The sequence below is a fragment of the Primulina huaijiensis genome, chromosome 16, assembly GCF_012295235.1.
Source record: "Primulina huaijiensis isolate GDHJ02 chromosome 16, ASM1229523v2, whole genome shotgun sequence".
NCBI classification, from domain to species: domain Eukaryota; kingdom Viridiplantae; phylum Streptophyta; class Magnoliopsida; order Lamiales; family Gesneriaceae; genus Primulina; species Primulina huaijiensis.
The window spans coordinates 16,444,839-16,461,454 of NC_133321.1; the positions used below are offsets into that span (position 1 = coordinate 16,444,839).

General features: G+C 35.4%; 4 protein-coding genes across 5 annotated transcripts; 2 read left to right on the forward strand and 2 right to left on the reverse strand.

Moving 5' to 3' along the window:
• Positions 1 to 160: 160 nt before the first annotated feature.
• On the reverse strand, positions 161 to 4,646 carry LOC140961983 (uncharacterized). 2 transcript variants are annotated; one of them, XM_073420798.1, is made up of 11 exons: positions 4,252 to 4,646; positions 3,689 to 3,746; positions 3,496 to 3,606; positions 3,118 to 3,255; positions 2,813 to 2,882; positions 2,668 to 2,723; positions 2,335 to 2,460; positions 1,816 to 1,955; positions 1,020 to 1,092; positions 861 to 935; positions 161 to 731 (listed from the first exon to the last, which is right to left on the reverse strand). In XM_073420798.1, the coding sequence occupies exons 1-11, from the start codon at positions 4,398 to 4,400 to the stop codon at positions 420 to 422; spliced, it is 1,308 nt and encodes a 435-aa protein (XP_073276899.1). In that variant the 5' UTR covers positions 4,401 to 4,646; the 3' UTR covers positions 161 to 419. The 2 variants fall into 2 exon arrangements, with proteins under 2 accessions (XP_073276899.1, XP_073276900.1); XM_073420799.1 differs by having other exon boundaries at positions 3,685 to 3,746.
• Positions 4,647 to 5,783: 1,137 nt separating this feature from the next.
• On the reverse strand, positions 5,784 to 7,167 carry LOC140960701 (limonoid 7-O-acetyltransferse-like). Its single transcript, XM_073418948.1, has one exon. The coding sequence runs from the start codon at positions 7,150 to 7,152 to the stop codon at positions 5,797 to 5,799; it is 1,356 nt and encodes a 451-aa protein (XP_073275049.1). The 5' UTR covers positions 7,153 to 7,167; the 3' UTR covers positions 5,784 to 5,796.
• A 1,647-nt stretch (positions 7,168 to 8,814) lies between these two features.
• Positions 8,815 to 10,825, forward strand: LOC140961692 (light-harvesting complex-like protein OHP2, chloroplastic). The gene is made up of 2 exons (XM_073420353.1): positions 8,815 to 9,299; positions 10,577 to 10,825. The coding sequence occupies exons 1-2, from the start codon at positions 8,938 to 8,940 to the stop codon at positions 10,689 to 10,691; spliced, it is 477 nt and encodes a 158-aa protein (XP_073276454.1). The 5' UTR covers positions 8,815 to 8,937; the 3' UTR covers positions 10,692 to 10,825.
• An 839-nt stretch (positions 10,826 to 11,664) lies between these two features.
• Positions 11,665 to 16,340, forward strand: LOC140960794 (probable serine/threonine-protein kinase At1g54610). The gene is made up of 7 exons (XM_073419071.1): positions 11,665 to 12,433; positions 12,955 to 13,239; positions 13,332 to 13,649; positions 13,726 to 13,947; positions 14,090 to 14,184; positions 14,271 to 14,376; positions 15,275 to 16,340. The coding sequence occupies exons 1-7, from the start codon at positions 11,990 to 11,992 to the stop codon at positions 15,593 to 15,595; spliced, it is 1,791 nt and encodes a 596-aa protein (XP_073275172.1). The 5' UTR covers positions 11,665 to 11,989; the 3' UTR covers positions 15,596 to 16,340.
• Positions 16,341 to 16,616: the final 276 nt, after the last annotated feature.

Here is a 16,616-nt window from a genome sequence, read left to right on the forward strand (position 1 = left end):
TACGAACATGGATGGTCATCGCGGTACAAAATGTTCTCTACCGTAGATTTGACCGAAACCTTGACCAATCGCAAAATATTAAACTAGTGTAATCTTGCATTCTTGCAGCAACTTTACAAAACTCGGCTCAGAAACAAGAACCAGCTATCACAAACTCCAATTGTCAAATCAATCAAACACATCGTACCACATTAACATAGCACACAAATCTCGTACCAATGAATGATTTCTGGGCTTATCGAAGGCAGGTTTCTGCTATTATTAGCAGCTGTTTTGAAGATCGTATGTACAGAAAAGGAATACATCAGTTCAACAAAATGTAAAATATACACGTGGAAAAAATACTCTCCCCCTTGTAAGTTATATAAAGAGATGAAAATCGAAAAATATAACTCTCGAATCTAACCATAGCTACATGATCAGAAAGAAATAGCTGACACGATAGGTCGGGTACTCTTTGATATTCTTGAACAAAACATGAACATCAGGAGCACAGAAGACAATAAGAACAACCTGAAATATGTTCTGATTTCTTGCATCCCGAGGTCAAGCACCTCGAGCTTTTTCCCATATCTGCTTTTCCTCTGCATTAGATAACCATTCAGATAGTCGTCTATAGATACCCACTGGTCGAAACTAGATGCAACTGCCTTAGACTGAATTTCATCCATCTGCTGTATGCCTATGATGAACATCTTGAAGATTGCAGCGGACCAGTCGTTGAGGACTCTCTGGAAGTCGAACAATAGAAACATGTTGAGTAATTGTGGAGACTAAACGAAGTTTTTTTTGGGGAATAGCAATGAAATTCAAATCTCAAAATAAGGAAAAAAAAGGTAATTTAAATCTGTGTTACGTACATTGAAGGAGGTGAGATCAATGGGATTGAACATTCTAAAACAGTCTTTTGATGAGGCTTTAAGATCTCCATAGATCTGCCAAAGGGGTTAGCACATAGGATATTAGGTAGCAAAACATGGTGGGAGTATATCACAGTTCACAATAAGGCATTCACACACCTCGAATGTAAAAGCCATGGGTACCCTGGCAATATCATACATATAATCCGTTGCCGTACCATGGGCCAGATACCTGTACATACATGACAAAGATTTCAATAGCAGAGGTAAAAATAGTAGATGGTATAAGTGAAAATATTTCACAAGATGGTTCTGCTCAGGTATTATACTGGACAATAGAGTTGGATTGGCATGCTCTGGAACAATTAAATTGCCAGAAGTAGGTGATTCTGCTGATCATGAATGCATTTGGCAAATCTAATTTGGCTGAGACAAGCAAGACTCCCATTAAGTCGTATTTGGAATAGAGTTGAGCAAATTACAGAACCTAGGAGTTTAACTCTGAATTTTTGTCATGGTGATCTGACACCTTAAAGGTAAATACACAATCTGTGGCCCTAGCTTCAATTATTCAGTAGATGAAATTTGTATGACACAGGGTAGCAGTTTTTGCATTAAAAAATAGCTTGACATTAAACACATGTCATAAAGTTCAGGACAGAAGCGGATTATATAAATGACGCCAAATAACTGATTTTGATTTATCTGGTGAGCTATATCTAACCAAGAAAAGACAAGCATGATGCTTCTGAAAATCTTGCCCCTCTAACATGTGATCAATATTCGATTTAAAGAATCAAAGCAGAATGACTTTCATGTCATCTGTAGGATTCCACTGGAGATGGTTTCAAAAAAGTTTTTCCACGCTTAGAAATAAACTTGTCCCCATCTGAAAATGCAAATAATAACTTTAAGAAACAAATGAAAGCTAAAATTGTTAATATCTTATAAATACCCGACAGAGCCTCCACCAGATCCAATTAAACAATGGTCCTTCAGGTGGTAATGATTCAACTCTTTAAGCAATGATTTCATAATCTGCGAGGGTACTCCATCTGGAGTTGTATTTTTGTGATCATAAGGCATGAACAAAGCCTAAACCACAGGAAAAATCCATAAGCAAAATTGTTGACTCCGAGTATATACTAATTTCGAATGAGGCACAGAAGATATAGAACATTTTCACACTAGCCTTTAGTCATTCAAATATCAATGAAAAACAAATTAAGGTCATATAAGACACACATTAGTTAGCAAACATAATGCCAAATCAATGACTGGCTGAAATGAATTAATTTTAGCAATGATCTAGGTTTAAATTAAAAAGGTAAAGTTACAAAAGAATCCGAACGACAAAAAGGCGACAACCAATGGCTTATCTTCACGCAATTGAGTGCCCATTAACCCATACACGTGGCTCAAGCAATTGGAAGAGAAAACAGATATGGATAATATTGGAACTGCCAGGACTTACCTCCATACCAGAGTGCACATTAACCCATACATGTGGTTCAAATGTGAGAGCTAGTTTTCGCAAAATTTGTGTCTCGGGCTCGCTAAATGGAGCAGTACCGGGATTTTCTTCATATGGATCATAATCCTGAGAATGAGAGAGAACTTAGCACATTGCAGTCACAAAGAACATAAAAAACATTATTATGATAAATTTACCACAAACATATATGTTGATGAGTTAAGAAAAAGGGGAAAGGAAAAAAATATGCTCAGAAAGTACATCATATTTGACAGAGATAAACCCTGTTGTTATAGGCATATCTTCTTCATGACGAAGAGACTATTCACATACCTTCTCCTTTTTTCCCCAATCCACACTCCAGTTCCTGTTGAGATCAACTCCTCTTCCTGGAAAAAGCTCAAATCACAAATTTTCACAAATGCACCGAAACTGATACGGCATTTTACAATAAATACAGTGAAATCAGCAACTATACCATTCCTTCTCTCACAAAGCTCTCCATCTTCAACAAGTTTGCGGCCATTTACATTTTCCATCGGTACAACCTGCCAGATGTGTGCAGAAGCAATGCAAGAGAACATTAGATCTCAAAGTCTTTTGAAAAGAAGATACATCCTTGTCCTTTTATAAAGAAACAAAAGATACACCATTGAGCAATCCGATGCAGCTTTAAAACTTTGAATAATCATTATGTAGGTGCTTGAAGTTTGAAAGTTGGAATACAAAATTATGTCCTTAATTAACTACATATGATGCACACAAATAGATAATGATAACCACCTTTATAACAAGCTTATCAAGAGTTTTATTTAATGTAACTCGGTCAACATTGGGTAAAAACTCCTCTTCACTGAGAATGGAAATGATCCTCAGCCCTAGCTCAGTAGTAATAAGCTCCCTAGCATGCTGTCCAAAACTCTGGAATACAAGGAATTATCTGTCAAGAACACCAGCAATAATCAATCTGAGAATTTTTAAACACTATTCCATCTCATGAGAACACCCATATCACAACTGCATTTCAGCAAAGGTCAGCGATTAGATATATCTATTGACATTTTTTCTTATTCCAAAAAAGAAGAAGAAGAAGCAAAAATAGATTTCAATACATGTTCCACTAAACACGAAACTAAAAAAATTTGGTGCTTGAACACTTACGAGAAGGATTCTAAGCTTTCCCTTGTCATCACAACTTTTCTGATTACGGCAATAAGTAAGTATAGTCATCTGTGTCTCATAGCCTTTATTCTTACTTGAAATTTTCTCAATCTGTTAAAATAAAAATCATTAAAAAGAGAGCTGTACCTTTCCTAAACATAAATTTGGACAAAAAAAAGAGCATGATACCCACTGAAAGCTTGTCAGGATGACGATAGACCAATGATTCTATTTCCTCCAATAAAGCTCCTCTGTAAAGAATTTAATTAGAAATTCCCCAAATTTTTTTACTTTGAGACATCAGTACAATGCTAACATTGATGGCAATACATAGCAATAATACAGTGTAACATGTTCCCCGACAAGTGATACCGGCGAACTTGAGCTAAATAAAGGGAGATGATAAAGGGTAGAGTGGTAGACGAACTATCTAATCGGCAAAAAGATTGAGGTTAACATAAACTCAGTACCTATATAAAAATATCCATGATAACGTAGCTTCAAACAGCTTTATATGATATGCAATAAGCGAAAATTGGAAGACAATTTGCAAGTAATTAAATAACCAAATGACGAGAAAAGCAGATTGGATCCAGACTACTAATAGACTTTCAAATCGACATTATCAAAACTCAAATTTCTTTCTAACATTGATTCTAACTCAACAAATGTCTCGTTAATCAACAAGAATCATATTACAAAAATCTAGAACCGAAGGTATATATTAGGAACACGCAAAAGGGCATGCACAATTACCTCGTATGGTAGAGATCTCCATTGATGGGGGTGATTTCTGTGCTATTCGATCTTCCATACGCAGCAATCGAGAAATGATTAGCACACAAAACAAATGACGCGAGAAACAGAAAAGGCGAAGGATTTGAAAAGGGATCGAAAAATCCCATTTAAATGTGTCGATTTAAGCGAAGAACACAAGAACTATGCCGCCTTTTCATTTCATCGCTTAAATATTTTTCGAGATTCCACTTGCGATTGTGCGGCAGCTGTTGGCGATTATGTGAGACTAAGTCGTTGATTCAACCAAGGTACCCTGTTTTCTTCAGGATTTTCGTTTTTCCATTTTTTATTTCTGCCGCTGTCGGGTGATGGATCGTACGGCTCACGGTTGAGACTTGATTATTAACTAATGACTTTTTTTAAATTATTTGATTTGATTGCTTTTTTTATTAAAAAAAAAAAACTGGGTTGACTTTGTTTCTATTTGGAATCAATTTCAACATTTGAAATTTTGAAACAAAATGAGTAACGAATTGGTTCGGTCGGTATATTTTTATTTTTGATGATGATAGAGCTTGTTGTGCATCATGTAAATCTAGGATAATCTGCAAATTACATCAGTCTGATAAATCGAAGTATACAAAATTTAAATGACAGACTCATCCGAAAAAATGTTTATAGAATAAACCGATCTTCTTACAGTTGATCAAACATTCACTCTACTTCACCAACTCAAGCAAACAAGTCTTGCTTATTTTATTTGAAAATAGGTCTCTCGAGAGACGGTCTCATGAATTTATATTTGTGAGACGAGTCAACAAGATTCATAATTATCATGAGAATAAACCTTTTTCATTAGTTGTGACAGGTTGAATATCTGTTTCACAAAATTAACCTTGAGATCGTCTTATAAGAATTTTTTTTGTTTATTTGATTGTTCCACTAAGTAATAATTTTGTTGGTCCGAACTAATAACATGGTTAAATTTAGTATCTTCAATTAGCTTTTTTCATTATAATAATATTTTAAAGACAGCTATGAATTTGAGATTTTTATACAAGAAATCCAATTAAATTTGTTCATATTATAATTCCACAATTCGAAGATTGATAAAAAGAAAAATAGTAATTTATAAAAAGAAAATTGAATTTTTTTCCTTGAATTCCAAATGTATTGAATATACTGCCATCTCTGTTTCAAATATATGCCATTGTTCTTGCCCATACAAGTCACAACTCTGCTCTAAATTTAGCTAAATTTAAAATCTTTTCTCCACTCATTGTTCACCTAATTCGATTACGTGTTTGGCCCCCTTCGCATAAAACAACGTTGTCTCCATTTATTATTGTTCCAATTTTAGCTAAAAACAAGAATGTTCCATATATAATTTTGTATGGATGACCCAAATAAAAGATCTGTCTCACAAACTACGACCGTGAGATCTTCTCACACAAGTTTTTGCCAAGATATAATACTCGAGAAAAAATATATATATATAGTGTAGCTTACACGATTATAAGGGAAACTTTTTTCTGCAAACAGCATAAACAATCTCCATAATGATCAATTTTTGTGCTGATCCTTTTCAAATTTTAAAGGACTCTGATCAACGGAGCAGAAATCTCGGAACTTTTTGTTACGTTCCAATGTATCCATTTCTTGTTTATCCAAAGTCATCCATGCTTCAATCCCACAACCACATCTTGTATCCATCAAAATAATAAGATTCATGAAAAAAGAACCACTTGAATCAATGCTACTAACCCAAACAGGCTTCCCCCACCCAAAATCGACATCATAGAAACCTAATTTGCGCCAACTCGTAAACCCATAATAATCAACATCTTTCGACCCGAATTCCTCAATCTCTTTTAAATACTTGTGCATTATGATAAACCCATCTTCGCCTCGAATTTTCTTGACGTAATCGCTATCGATCATTGATATAGAATTCCTTACACCATCCACCAAGCAAGAGAATCCAAGCTTTTTGTCGTTATGATCGGATGTATGTAATTTCGCACTTGCCATCCAGATCAGGTTCCCTAAAGAATTTTCGGACAAATTTTGAGAATCCCTTTTGCGTAGGTTCACTACATGTGTTAGGAGAGAAGGTTTCTTGGTACCAAATCTTATTTCTTCAGAAGCCGCCATTGCATATTTCCAAATGAAACCTGAAACTGCCTCGACGCTGGTGGCACATTTGCCGTCTTCCCCGGCTGCCATTTCTTTGAGTGCTGTGATTGCTAACCGGTCGAAGGTAAATCTCTTGGTAATAAAGTGTCCTTTCTTGAATAGACAACCCCACATCGCCATTGATGCTTGTTTGAGCCGTGAATCATTAGCGGGGAAAAGAGAAGATGCCGAATTATCGGGATAGATATTCACAGACCTTTCTTTGGACGAACTTGCCGCGGCAACATCAGTCCAAGCTTTCAGGAACTTGCTTAAAGCAGTCCCATCAAGAATCCTATGTGAAATGCATAATCCAATGGCGATTCCGCCGCATTCAAACACACTGGCCTGGATGTTCGTCACGTAAGATTCGTCACAGCTGAGAAAGTGGGAGATAGCTTTAATATCAGGGTTTTCGAGGAATTCGCACAAGGCGCGGTTGACCTTGGCTGTGGTGAAACAAGCCCCCCGATCATCACAATCAATGAAAATATCGTCACTGATCACACCAGCGAGCGGGTAAAAAGGGGCCAGGATTTCTGCCAGCGATTTCTTGAGCAAATCTATCCTTTCAAGAACTTTAAGATGAATTGCAGCATCTTGGTTTGGATAGAAAAGTACAATAGGAGCATATGCAGCGGGAATCAACTGGTCTAGAAGGCATAGTTTATAGTTTCTGAGGTGATTTGGTGTGGGAGAAGATGGTTTTATCATCTCTTTGGCGATGATTTCTATATCCATCATCACGGGAAAACGTACAAATTGGTAGATTATATTGAATCAAATTGTTACTGATGAATGTCGTTGAGACTAATTGTGCTCTTATAGAAGATGCGATCAGTGGAAATATGCTCTAAATCTTTGTCTTTTTTGCGAGGAATCTCCTGATGTAAAGTCATTCGACATTTTAATAAATGGATCGCATGTCTCTATTACCTATGCAACCCTATAAATAAATATATAATGCCGACAAATTATGTATTATAATTTATAAATTATAGATTGGACGTCTTAATTAAATAATATATTATCAGTTGGCTCTCTTTCAAATTAATAACAAAGGCAGAAAATTCAAATATATACAGTGACGTAGCTATGGTCTTGATTAAGGCTTTGAAAAATTAAATGATGAGATGCAATTTGTCCCGTGCTCATATGACATCCACGCCCAATCTTTTATTTTATCTATACATTTATTGTAAGTAGATGGTTGCTGGAAAATGGAAAATTTTGAAAAAATAAGTTTTTATCAATTATTGATTATATTTTGTTCATACATGTTTTTATTGCGTTTAATTTTTAATAATTTGTCCAAACGTTACTTGTTTGATGATATATATATTTCATGTATTTAGACGTTAATTTTAGTTTTGTTACAAATACGTGATTAAAAAATTTTTAACTTCTAAATAAAAAATTAACAATATAAAAAAAAGAAAATAATTTTTTAAAAAAGAACTATAATATCTAAAAAAAATTGAATGTACCGTCGTTTTTTCTTGTTCGTTCGAAATCACATATTTATGACAAAAAAATTAAATTTTTATTAACATTTAAAAAAAAGAGTTGAAAAATATAAATAAAAAAAACTAATAAAAGAGACAATTTTACCCCACAATATATATTTGTAACAAAAAATAAAATTGTAACTTTAAATTGAATTATTAATCACATATTTTAATATGAAAAATATAATTTTGATTTTGAAATAATTAAAAATAAAAATACCAATTTTTTAAAAAAATTTAATTTTGTTGTGGACTATCCACAGGACATCCACCACATCAGAGGATCTTGATCCTTTTTGTTGCCCCTAGCCCACAAATCAATAAGCACGACAGTGAAACATCACTAAGCAACTGTATCGATTTTTTTTAATAAAAAAAAATTAAAAATCTTAAATCAAGAAACACATATATTGCATACTTTCCTAAACCATTAACAATTACAATGCTCTATTTGGCATAAAATTGATATTTAATATGATACAATTTCAGTTTATATAATTTTAGTTACATGTACAATGAGAGTTACGAACATGGTTATATATTACTTTTGAAAATTGTCATAAATATACGTTAATTTCAAAATTATATATTGGGATAATTTTATAATTATTTTTTTTTGACAGGATAATTTTATAATTTCAAGGAATATATAACTGTGTGATATATCATATATATGTAAATATATAATCTCATTGGATCAATGGATTTTGAGCCAAAGATTTTAAATTCGTAATAATAAATGAATGGATTTGTTTGTTTAAATTCAAATAAATTTATCGCATAATAATTCAAAATTCTTTCTTTCTTTTTTTTTTTTTAAAAAAACAATTTTTATTTATAAAATTTGATTGAAAATGCAAATTTGGAAAGCACATACTCCATTTGAATGTATTATCATGCGTAAACTTGGCTCCATTTCATCCACAAACGCCCCACGTCGAAGCCACCAACTGATCGGCAATGTACGCAAATCTGTCCACAACAAATACAGCAAGAAATCCAAACCAAAAGATTCAGAACAATGTCAGTAGCGTCATCTTCTTTGATCCCATGCATCAAACTACACAATTACACTTCGTACTCAGCATCTTCTTCATCTCCCACCCTCAAATTCACCATTAGAAGCTCTCAAGCTGAGGGTCCAATAAGAAGACCAGTGGCTACTACACCTGTAAAGCCTGTGCCTCCGGCTTCTCCGACGCCGAGTGCTCCTCCCAAGCCGGTGGGTGCGGCTGCTGGGGTAGACAAGAATGTGATTACCCTGGAGTTTCAGAGACAGAAGGCCAAAGAGCTTCAAGAATATTTCAAGCAGAAGAAGCTTGAGGATGATAATCAAGGTCCCTTCTTCGGTTTCATTGGCAAGAATGAGATCTCCAATGGCAGGTAATGATGGAGTTATTGGGAAACCCTTTTCGTACGTTTGTATTAGATATACAAACTAAATCCAGTTAATTAGTTAGTTGGTTAACAAGCCATGTGCAAGTAGCTAACACAAGAACATATACAAAAGGCAATCTCTGTATCAAGAACGAGTGATTTTGAATTCATTTTCTCAATATACAAAAATGGTTTCATTCATCATGTAATAGTTTGCTTTAGATTTCGGTGGTGTTTGAAAATTTCTCGTACAGGATTGGTACTATTTGTGTCAATTTTTTTCCTTGGTGTATCAAATTCCGTGGATTGAAAAAGAAAAAGCCAATCTTTCATGCATATAATAGCATAAGGATACCAAACTAATCTGGACCACCCCTTTTCATTAGTTTCAGAGCTAAACGCAGCTTAGTTGTTGGCATGGCTTATGTAGGACAGTAGGAGTAAGATATACTGGAATGAGCCCAGCTCAACCAAACTCAATGAAAGGAATCATGGGACGTGTACTATGTACACATCAGATATGTAATATGGATACTCCAAGCTAGATGGATAAAAAAAGAGTAGAATGTAATGCTAATTTCACTCTTGCATTTTCTATGTTTCCCTCTTGGTTTGTCACCAATTTCACCCTTAACAACTCTCTGTTTCTCAATGCAAAGATGTCACCGTTCGAAGGTGAATCAATCACCTGGCTATATATCACATAAACTCCTCAATGAATGTGGCCAATCATTTTACACAGTGGTTGAAAATGAGATTTTACCGGACTGGGGTGTGTGCACACTAGGTGTTGTGAACAAATAAGTTTGAGTGGCTACAAAGCTTGAAGTGATTTTCCATCAATAGACTATATTTTGGGGCTGCACCCCCACCCCCTCCCTCTTTTGTGCTTACTGCTTAATATTGATACTCTAGTTAAGAACCTGAGTTTGTGAAACAGACGAGCTGGACAAATGGCCATAATCGGGTCAGTGGTCCACTGTAGGCTGTGTTAAGATACGAGGTGAATAAAATATATGAAGTGTGGCTGCTGCGGGTGTTAGCCTCTCAGGGGGTTGACAATCCTATGATTGCTCTGTGGGTTTTACAAATAATTAGGAGTGATTCATAAGATTGACAATCCTATGATCGCTCTAATCTGGTCTAAGTTTACTGGAAAGCAAGACTAAGAATCTGATGTTATTATGTCGTGTGTAAAATTGTGATGTAGATTAGCTGTTATAATCTTGTTTCTTGACTTACTGGATGATGATGATGATAATGATAATGGGTTGTTTGAACAGATGGGCAATGTTTGGTTTTGCTGTGGGAATGTTAACAGAGTATGCAACTGGCTCAGACTTCGTGGATCAACTCAAAATCCTCCTCTCCAATTTCGGAATTCTTGATCTGGAATGAATTATAATTCTAATTTTCTTGAAATTTATTACCTTTCTGTTTGAAATCATATTGTAATTTGTATTTCCTGTTCTTGAACAATTATGTCTTTGATCTCGGCCAAATTGGTACATGAAAAATACTTGGAGGTGGTCTGACTAAATTTGTTGAAGCAACTCATAAATTTCTATTTCTTTTAAGCTGATTTATGAGTTTATAAGATGTATGATCTATTTTAAAAATATGTTATTTAAATATTTGGATAAAATAAGATAAAGAAGTTACCAAAAGTGCACAACTTTATAAAATTGATGAACAATGATTCTTTTTAACATTTACATATAGTATATAATTTTATTTTTTTTATTAATATTAATACTAATTATAACAATCTATTGATTAATATAATAATATTTATATTTTTTTGTAATTAATAAAACATATTAAATTTTGAGAGCTTATGAGTTCATCTCGAACAATTTAATCTGAAAAATATTTTACTAAAACATATTTTTTTGTCTACTTTTTTCAAGCAAGTTAAAGTGGGTTGCGTTCTGGTACCTAATGTGCTTCAATTAGCTTTATAGAAAGTTCACAGCTTAGATACAAAAAAAATTACATTTTTTTTGATAACATAAAAATTATACACATGAACGCTCATATCTTGTCATATCCTATCTTATCCGTTACAAAGATATTTATAACCATAATATCACGAAATTTTACAATATATGATGAGATTTTGACAAATTAAATTTTTATATTAAATTGTTACGTGCATCACTCTAATTTTAACTACCACTCTCAAAATTTTATACAAGAAATATTAAAAATGATCATCCCAATAAACTTGCCTTACGTTTGCATGATTGATTTTCAAATGTGATTCTATCCGTTGTTTTATGTGGTAAATTAATTTAATTTAAATGCATTTAATGTCGATTTTGAAAATCCAGGGGCGGCCCTCAGTAATTCCGATGATTATAATCAGCGGAAGAAGCTAAGTATAGGCTCAAAATATGATCCTGAAACCGTAAATATTCTAAGCTGCCGCCCCCCTGCTGCCGGCCAAGTTTTTGTCGGATCATTCCCTTATTCAAAATCTTGTCCTTTTACTTTCTCGTTGCTTTTTTCTTTTTTTAATAATTGACAAAACACTTGTTATCTCCCCTTCTCCCACATGTCGTATTTCCCCGATTCCCTTGTTCTTGTAGAATTCTTGTTTTATTCAGTAGTAATGGTTCAAAAGCCAAGCACAACTGGTTGATCAAAGGACATTAGCAATATTGTTGCATTCGAAGTGTGTACTTTTTAAGAAAATGGGGAGTGCACAGAGCACTAGGCCTTCAATGAAGTCTCATCCACCGAAGCTCGAGAAGTTGAAGATGGAAAATGGGAATGTAAAAGGAGGGTATGTAGCGGCGAGGAGGTCGACCGGGCAGAGGTTTTCAAGGCATGAGTCCGGCCGAGTTTTGAGGCCAGAGAATGGCAATGGAGCTGTGAACGGGAAGGTATATTTTGGGGACAAAAGGGACGTTAAGGAAGGGAATACGAGGGGTGTCGATGAAAGGAAAAAGAGTAGTGGCAGTAACGGCGACGGGGGGAGTAATGGGAATGTTTCTACGAGAATTGAGTTGAATAAGAAGGATGAAGGAGATGAGTTGGTTGATGGTTGGCCTAAGTGGCTGGTTTATAACATTCCAGCAGAAGTTTTGAAGAATATTGTTCCGAAAAGTGCTGATTCTTATGTCAAGATTGACAAGGTTTTTCTCCTTTCACTTACTTTTTAGTATTTTGGAGTTCAAAATATGTAGCTGAGCATGATAATTTATAGAAAACGAGATTCTTGAAAACATGTGGCTTATTGATGGATTCATGGAGAATAGTTCCTCGATCAAGTAAGTTTCAAGAAGGCATTTGCGAAAATTTTAATGTAAGGAAAATCGTGTCGGAGTGCAGTCAAAATGACTCTTTCTTGTTGCAGATGCATTTCGTGTGTATATTTTGTGTACAAGACTAATTTTTACAGTAGATGTGTCAAGAAATGTAAAACAAGATCCGGGTGGCTGAGTTAAATAATTATCCTAATAGTTCGAGCTAGGTTGCTGTTTTCAGTGCATGTATGGATACCATGCTTCTCCTGAGATGTTAGACTTATTTTCGGTGTTCAATACTAGCCAAATCCAATCTCCAGCTTTTTTTAATGATTGTTAGGTCTCATTGCTTTCATACATTTAGAGTTTTGCACGAGAATTGATTAAATGAACTTGGTTTTATCATGCAGGTAGGTCATGGAACTTACAGCAATGTTTATAAAGCTAGAGATAAGGAATCTGGAAAGATTGTAGCCTTGAAGAAAGTTCGGTTCGACACATCAGAACCTGAGAGTGTGAAATTTATGGCGCGGGAGATCATGATTTTACAGAAACTAGACCATCCCAATATTGTGAAGCTTGAAGGCTTAGCCATCTCAAGAATGCAGTATAGCCTGTACTTGGTTTTTGATTGTATGTATTCTGACTTATCCAGAATCCTAGCACGGCCAGAGGAGAGGCTCACAGAACCACAGGTTTCATTATCTCTGCTGATGCTTTAATTTCTACGAGTGGGTTTGCTTGAATTATTTCAGATATTGATGTTATAGTTCGATATTTTATGCAGATTAAGTGTTACATGCAACAACTACTCTCAGGCCTTCAGCATTGCCATGACCGGGGTATACTGCACCGAGATATAAAGGGATCTAATTTACTCATTGACAGAAATGGGATGCTGAAAATTGCAGACTTGGGGCTTGCGAGTTTCTTCAACAGAGAAAAAAGACGTCCTCTAACTAGTCGAGTTGTCACCCTCTGGTACCGAGCGCCTGAATTGCTTCTAGGTTCCACGGATTATGGGGTAGGAATCGATCTGTGGAGTGTCGGTTGCCTCATGGCTGAGATGTTTGCTGGCAGGCCCATCTTACCCGGCAGAACAGAGGTAGTGCAGTAAATTTTATGTAAATATGCATTTCTTTTTGGTTTTTAATGCCATGAGTTACATTACGTATATTCAGGTTGAACAGCTGCATAGGATTTTCAAACTGTGTGGCACGCCTCCAGACGAGTTCTATAAACGGCTGAACCTCTCCACCACTCTCAAACCTTCACAGTCGTACAAGTCCAGCCTTTGGGAAAATTTTAGGAACTTCCCATCTTCCTCCGTCGGCCTTTTGAGCATTCTTCTTGCTCTGGATCCTGCATATCGTGGAACTGCAGGTTCCGCTCTCCAGAACGAGGTTAGTGAGACAGAAATATATTAAGTACTAATCCTTTCTTGCAATGAGCTAGCACGCTATAAAGAGTATTTTACCATGATTCTTGGGTCCTTCACAGATTTTATTTATACACGATTCAAAGTGACATCAATTACAATTGCAGTTCTTTGTAACAAGTCCTCTAGCTTGTGAAGTGTCTGGTTTGCCTATAATACATGTTGAAGATGATGACCATGCTTTGATAAATGAGAAGAGAAGGTAAGTTATTTATTATATCCACATCACTAACTGGGCATCATATCCCAGTTCTAAGTGAAAGTGTTGATATATTCTCTTGTATGCAGACACAGGACCAATAAAGCTAGGCGTCGTTCTCAATCACAGAGAGAGCAAAGGAAAAAGGGTCTAGCTTCTGAGGAACCTAAACAAGTTGCTGAAGGAGCTAAAGATGTAAGTTATTCGTGACTTCACAAGTTGGTTGCGTTTGGGCTTCATACAAGTTATCCCCGATGCTAGAAGTGTCACTAAAATTTTAAAATCTTACATTAGCCAATCATGTTTTGATTGCAATATCATATCGATAATCTTCCCAATAATTCTTTCTCCATAATTTTTTTACAACTTGCGGGACTCTGAACAGTAGCTCTAGTATCATGCATCGATCACTACACCGGATAAGCAACCGCACCGAACAACATGGATGATTATTACCCCGACAAATCCATATACTACAAGAGGCAAACTCGTCTTGAATGTGGGCTCAAGATCATTCTTTTGTTGAACTTTTTTGTTCACAATTTCACTCAATACAACTGATAAGGGGGGTAAAAGAACTCAATCAAGCTGAATATGAAAAAAATTGTAGATATAGTCGAGCTCGATTTTGATTCGAAGCTCGAAAATGTAAATATTTTTGCTCGAATTCGGTTCAAATCAATGCTCGAGTTCGAATTTAGTTTAAAATATTCGTGAGCTACTCGAAATAAATATTATGAGCTCCTCGAAATATATTTATTTAATCTATAATTATATTATTTTTATGAAATATTAAAGTTTGCGAACGACTCGCGAACTATGGAAAAAATAATTTGGGCTCGAGTTCGGTTTTAAAAAAGTTCGAATATCTTTGGGTTCGGCTAAAATATGACAATTTCGAATACAATCAAATATTTTTTGAGCTGACTCGAAAAGCTCGTGAACTGGATCCATTGGTTTAAACCCCTAAGGTTGATCAAACCTTTTGACCATCCTTTTAATCAAGATAATTTTTCTGTTACACCTTTTTTACACAATATCAGTCACTACAAGTATGCAACTGATCAAACATTTTGGCAATCCTTATTTTCAGGAACTGCCAAAAAGTACAGAGACATCTGTCTTTAGCACAGAGCCTGGAAGCAGCAAATCAAGCTCTTCCTCCACAAACACAAAGCCACCAGAAAATGGGGAGATCCCTGCTCTTTTATTTCCTTCCCATGTCGTTCCAAGAACAGAAGCTCATCCAAATGGTACCAGGAATATCAGGAACCGGCCCCCGTTACCCACAGATAATAGACGTACAGTCAACTATATCTTGGATCATGATAGTTCCTACAGATTGGGCACGGTGCAAAGGTCTGCATCTACTAGGGATTTTCGAAGTTTGGAGAACAAAAACAGGCCTCATTGATGCCCAGGAGCATGGAAACGGTAGAGGGTGGTGCATTTTCTTGAATTTATAGTTATTGTATTATTCTAGTTGCTAATTCTTTACTATCTATACTATATATATAGCTTTCGACATGATTAATAATGGTAACTTTCTGTTATATAATTGAATTAATCATCAAACGGAAGTGTTAAGAGTTTGAAACGGTTCGTCTCATAACTTTGAAAGTGTATGCGATGCAAGTATACACGAGATTTGGCCTATTGCCGCAAAACTAAACTTTTTTTTCTCTCTGAAAGATTCCATCGTAATTAATAACAAATCTAACAATACTGATGCTGTAAATGTTGAAATTCAAAGTAGAGCAAGGGGTGGATAAATAAGCTATTTGACTCGTGTTGATATTATATGTCGGATTAAGGTGCATGAGTAAAAAACTTGCATGAGGCTTCTCAAAGGGTCAGGGATTCCACGTCCCGCGCTAGCTGGACAAGTATACAAGCTAATCTTTTAGACTTTTAGGTTTGGTTTTATCCTCGGCCGAATGGCCTAGAATATATATTACATGTAAATTTATCCGCTAATCTTAAAACCTAAATATGACCGACCCATTAGCTACAGAATAACCTTGGATCAAACTTTAAGATAGTATTCAACAAACATTATACAGTGATTAAATCTTACATGGAAATCAAACAGGAATAATAAGAGAGTCTATAGACAACGATAACAATTAAAACACAGATGTTATTACACATTGTCAATTAACTGTGTCGAATATCATTGAATTTAGACTTGATCCACTTGAAACTTTCTAAAACAGATGTTTTGACTTTACCTTGCGTGGTGAACGTATTGTAAGAAGCAATCCTCTTCTTCCTCTTCATGTCTGGATCAGTTGATGTCGCAAAGGATTGGCTTGTATTTGCGGTCGGTCCGTTGAACGTGTACGTGTAATTGGATCGACCTGAAAACTCGAACTGGGATGTGTACTGAGGATAGGATCTGCTCTTCTCCATGATCTTCCAGTCTTTCATTCGAT

Excerpts from the sequence above, each read along its gene's own strand:
- LOC140961983 (XM_073420798.1), bottom strand. The coding sequence starts at position 4,400 with ATGGGATTTTTCGATCCCTTTTCAAATCCTTCGCCTTTTCTGTTTCTC. Across the intron at positions 2,883-3,117 it reads TTGATAAGCTTGTTATAAAG|GTTGTACCGATGGAAAATGT; the intron begins GTGGTTATCATT and ends CACATCTGGCAG. Across the intron at positions 732-860 it reads TTGATCTCACCTCCTTCAAT|AGAGTCCTCAACGACTGGTC; the intron begins GTACGTAACACA and ends TTCGACTTCCAG.
- LOC140960701 (XM_073418948.1), bottom strand. The coding sequence starts at position 7,152 with ATGATGGATATAGAAATCATCGCCAAAGAGATGATAAAACCATCTTCT.
- LOC140961692 (XM_073420353.1), top strand. The coding sequence starts at position 8,938 with ATGTCAGTAGCGTCATCTTCTTTGATCCCATGCATCAAACTACACAAT. Across the intron at positions 9,300-10,576 it reads AATGAGATCTCCAATGGCAG|ATGGGCAATGTTTGGTTTTG; the intron begins GTAATGATGGAG and ends TTGTTTGAACAG.
- LOC140960794 (XM_073419071.1), top strand. The coding sequence starts at position 11,990 with ATGGGGAGTGCACAGAGCACTAGGCCTTCAATGAAGTCTCATCCACCG. Across the intron at positions 12,434-12,954 it reads CTTATGTCAAGATTGACAAG|GTAGGTCATGGAACTTACAG; the intron begins GTTTTTCTCCTT and ends TTTATCATGCAG. Across the intron at positions 14,377-15,274 it reads TTGCTGAAGGAGCTAAAGAT|GAACTGCCAAAAAGTACAGA; the intron begins GTAAGTTATTCG and ends CCTTATTTTCAG.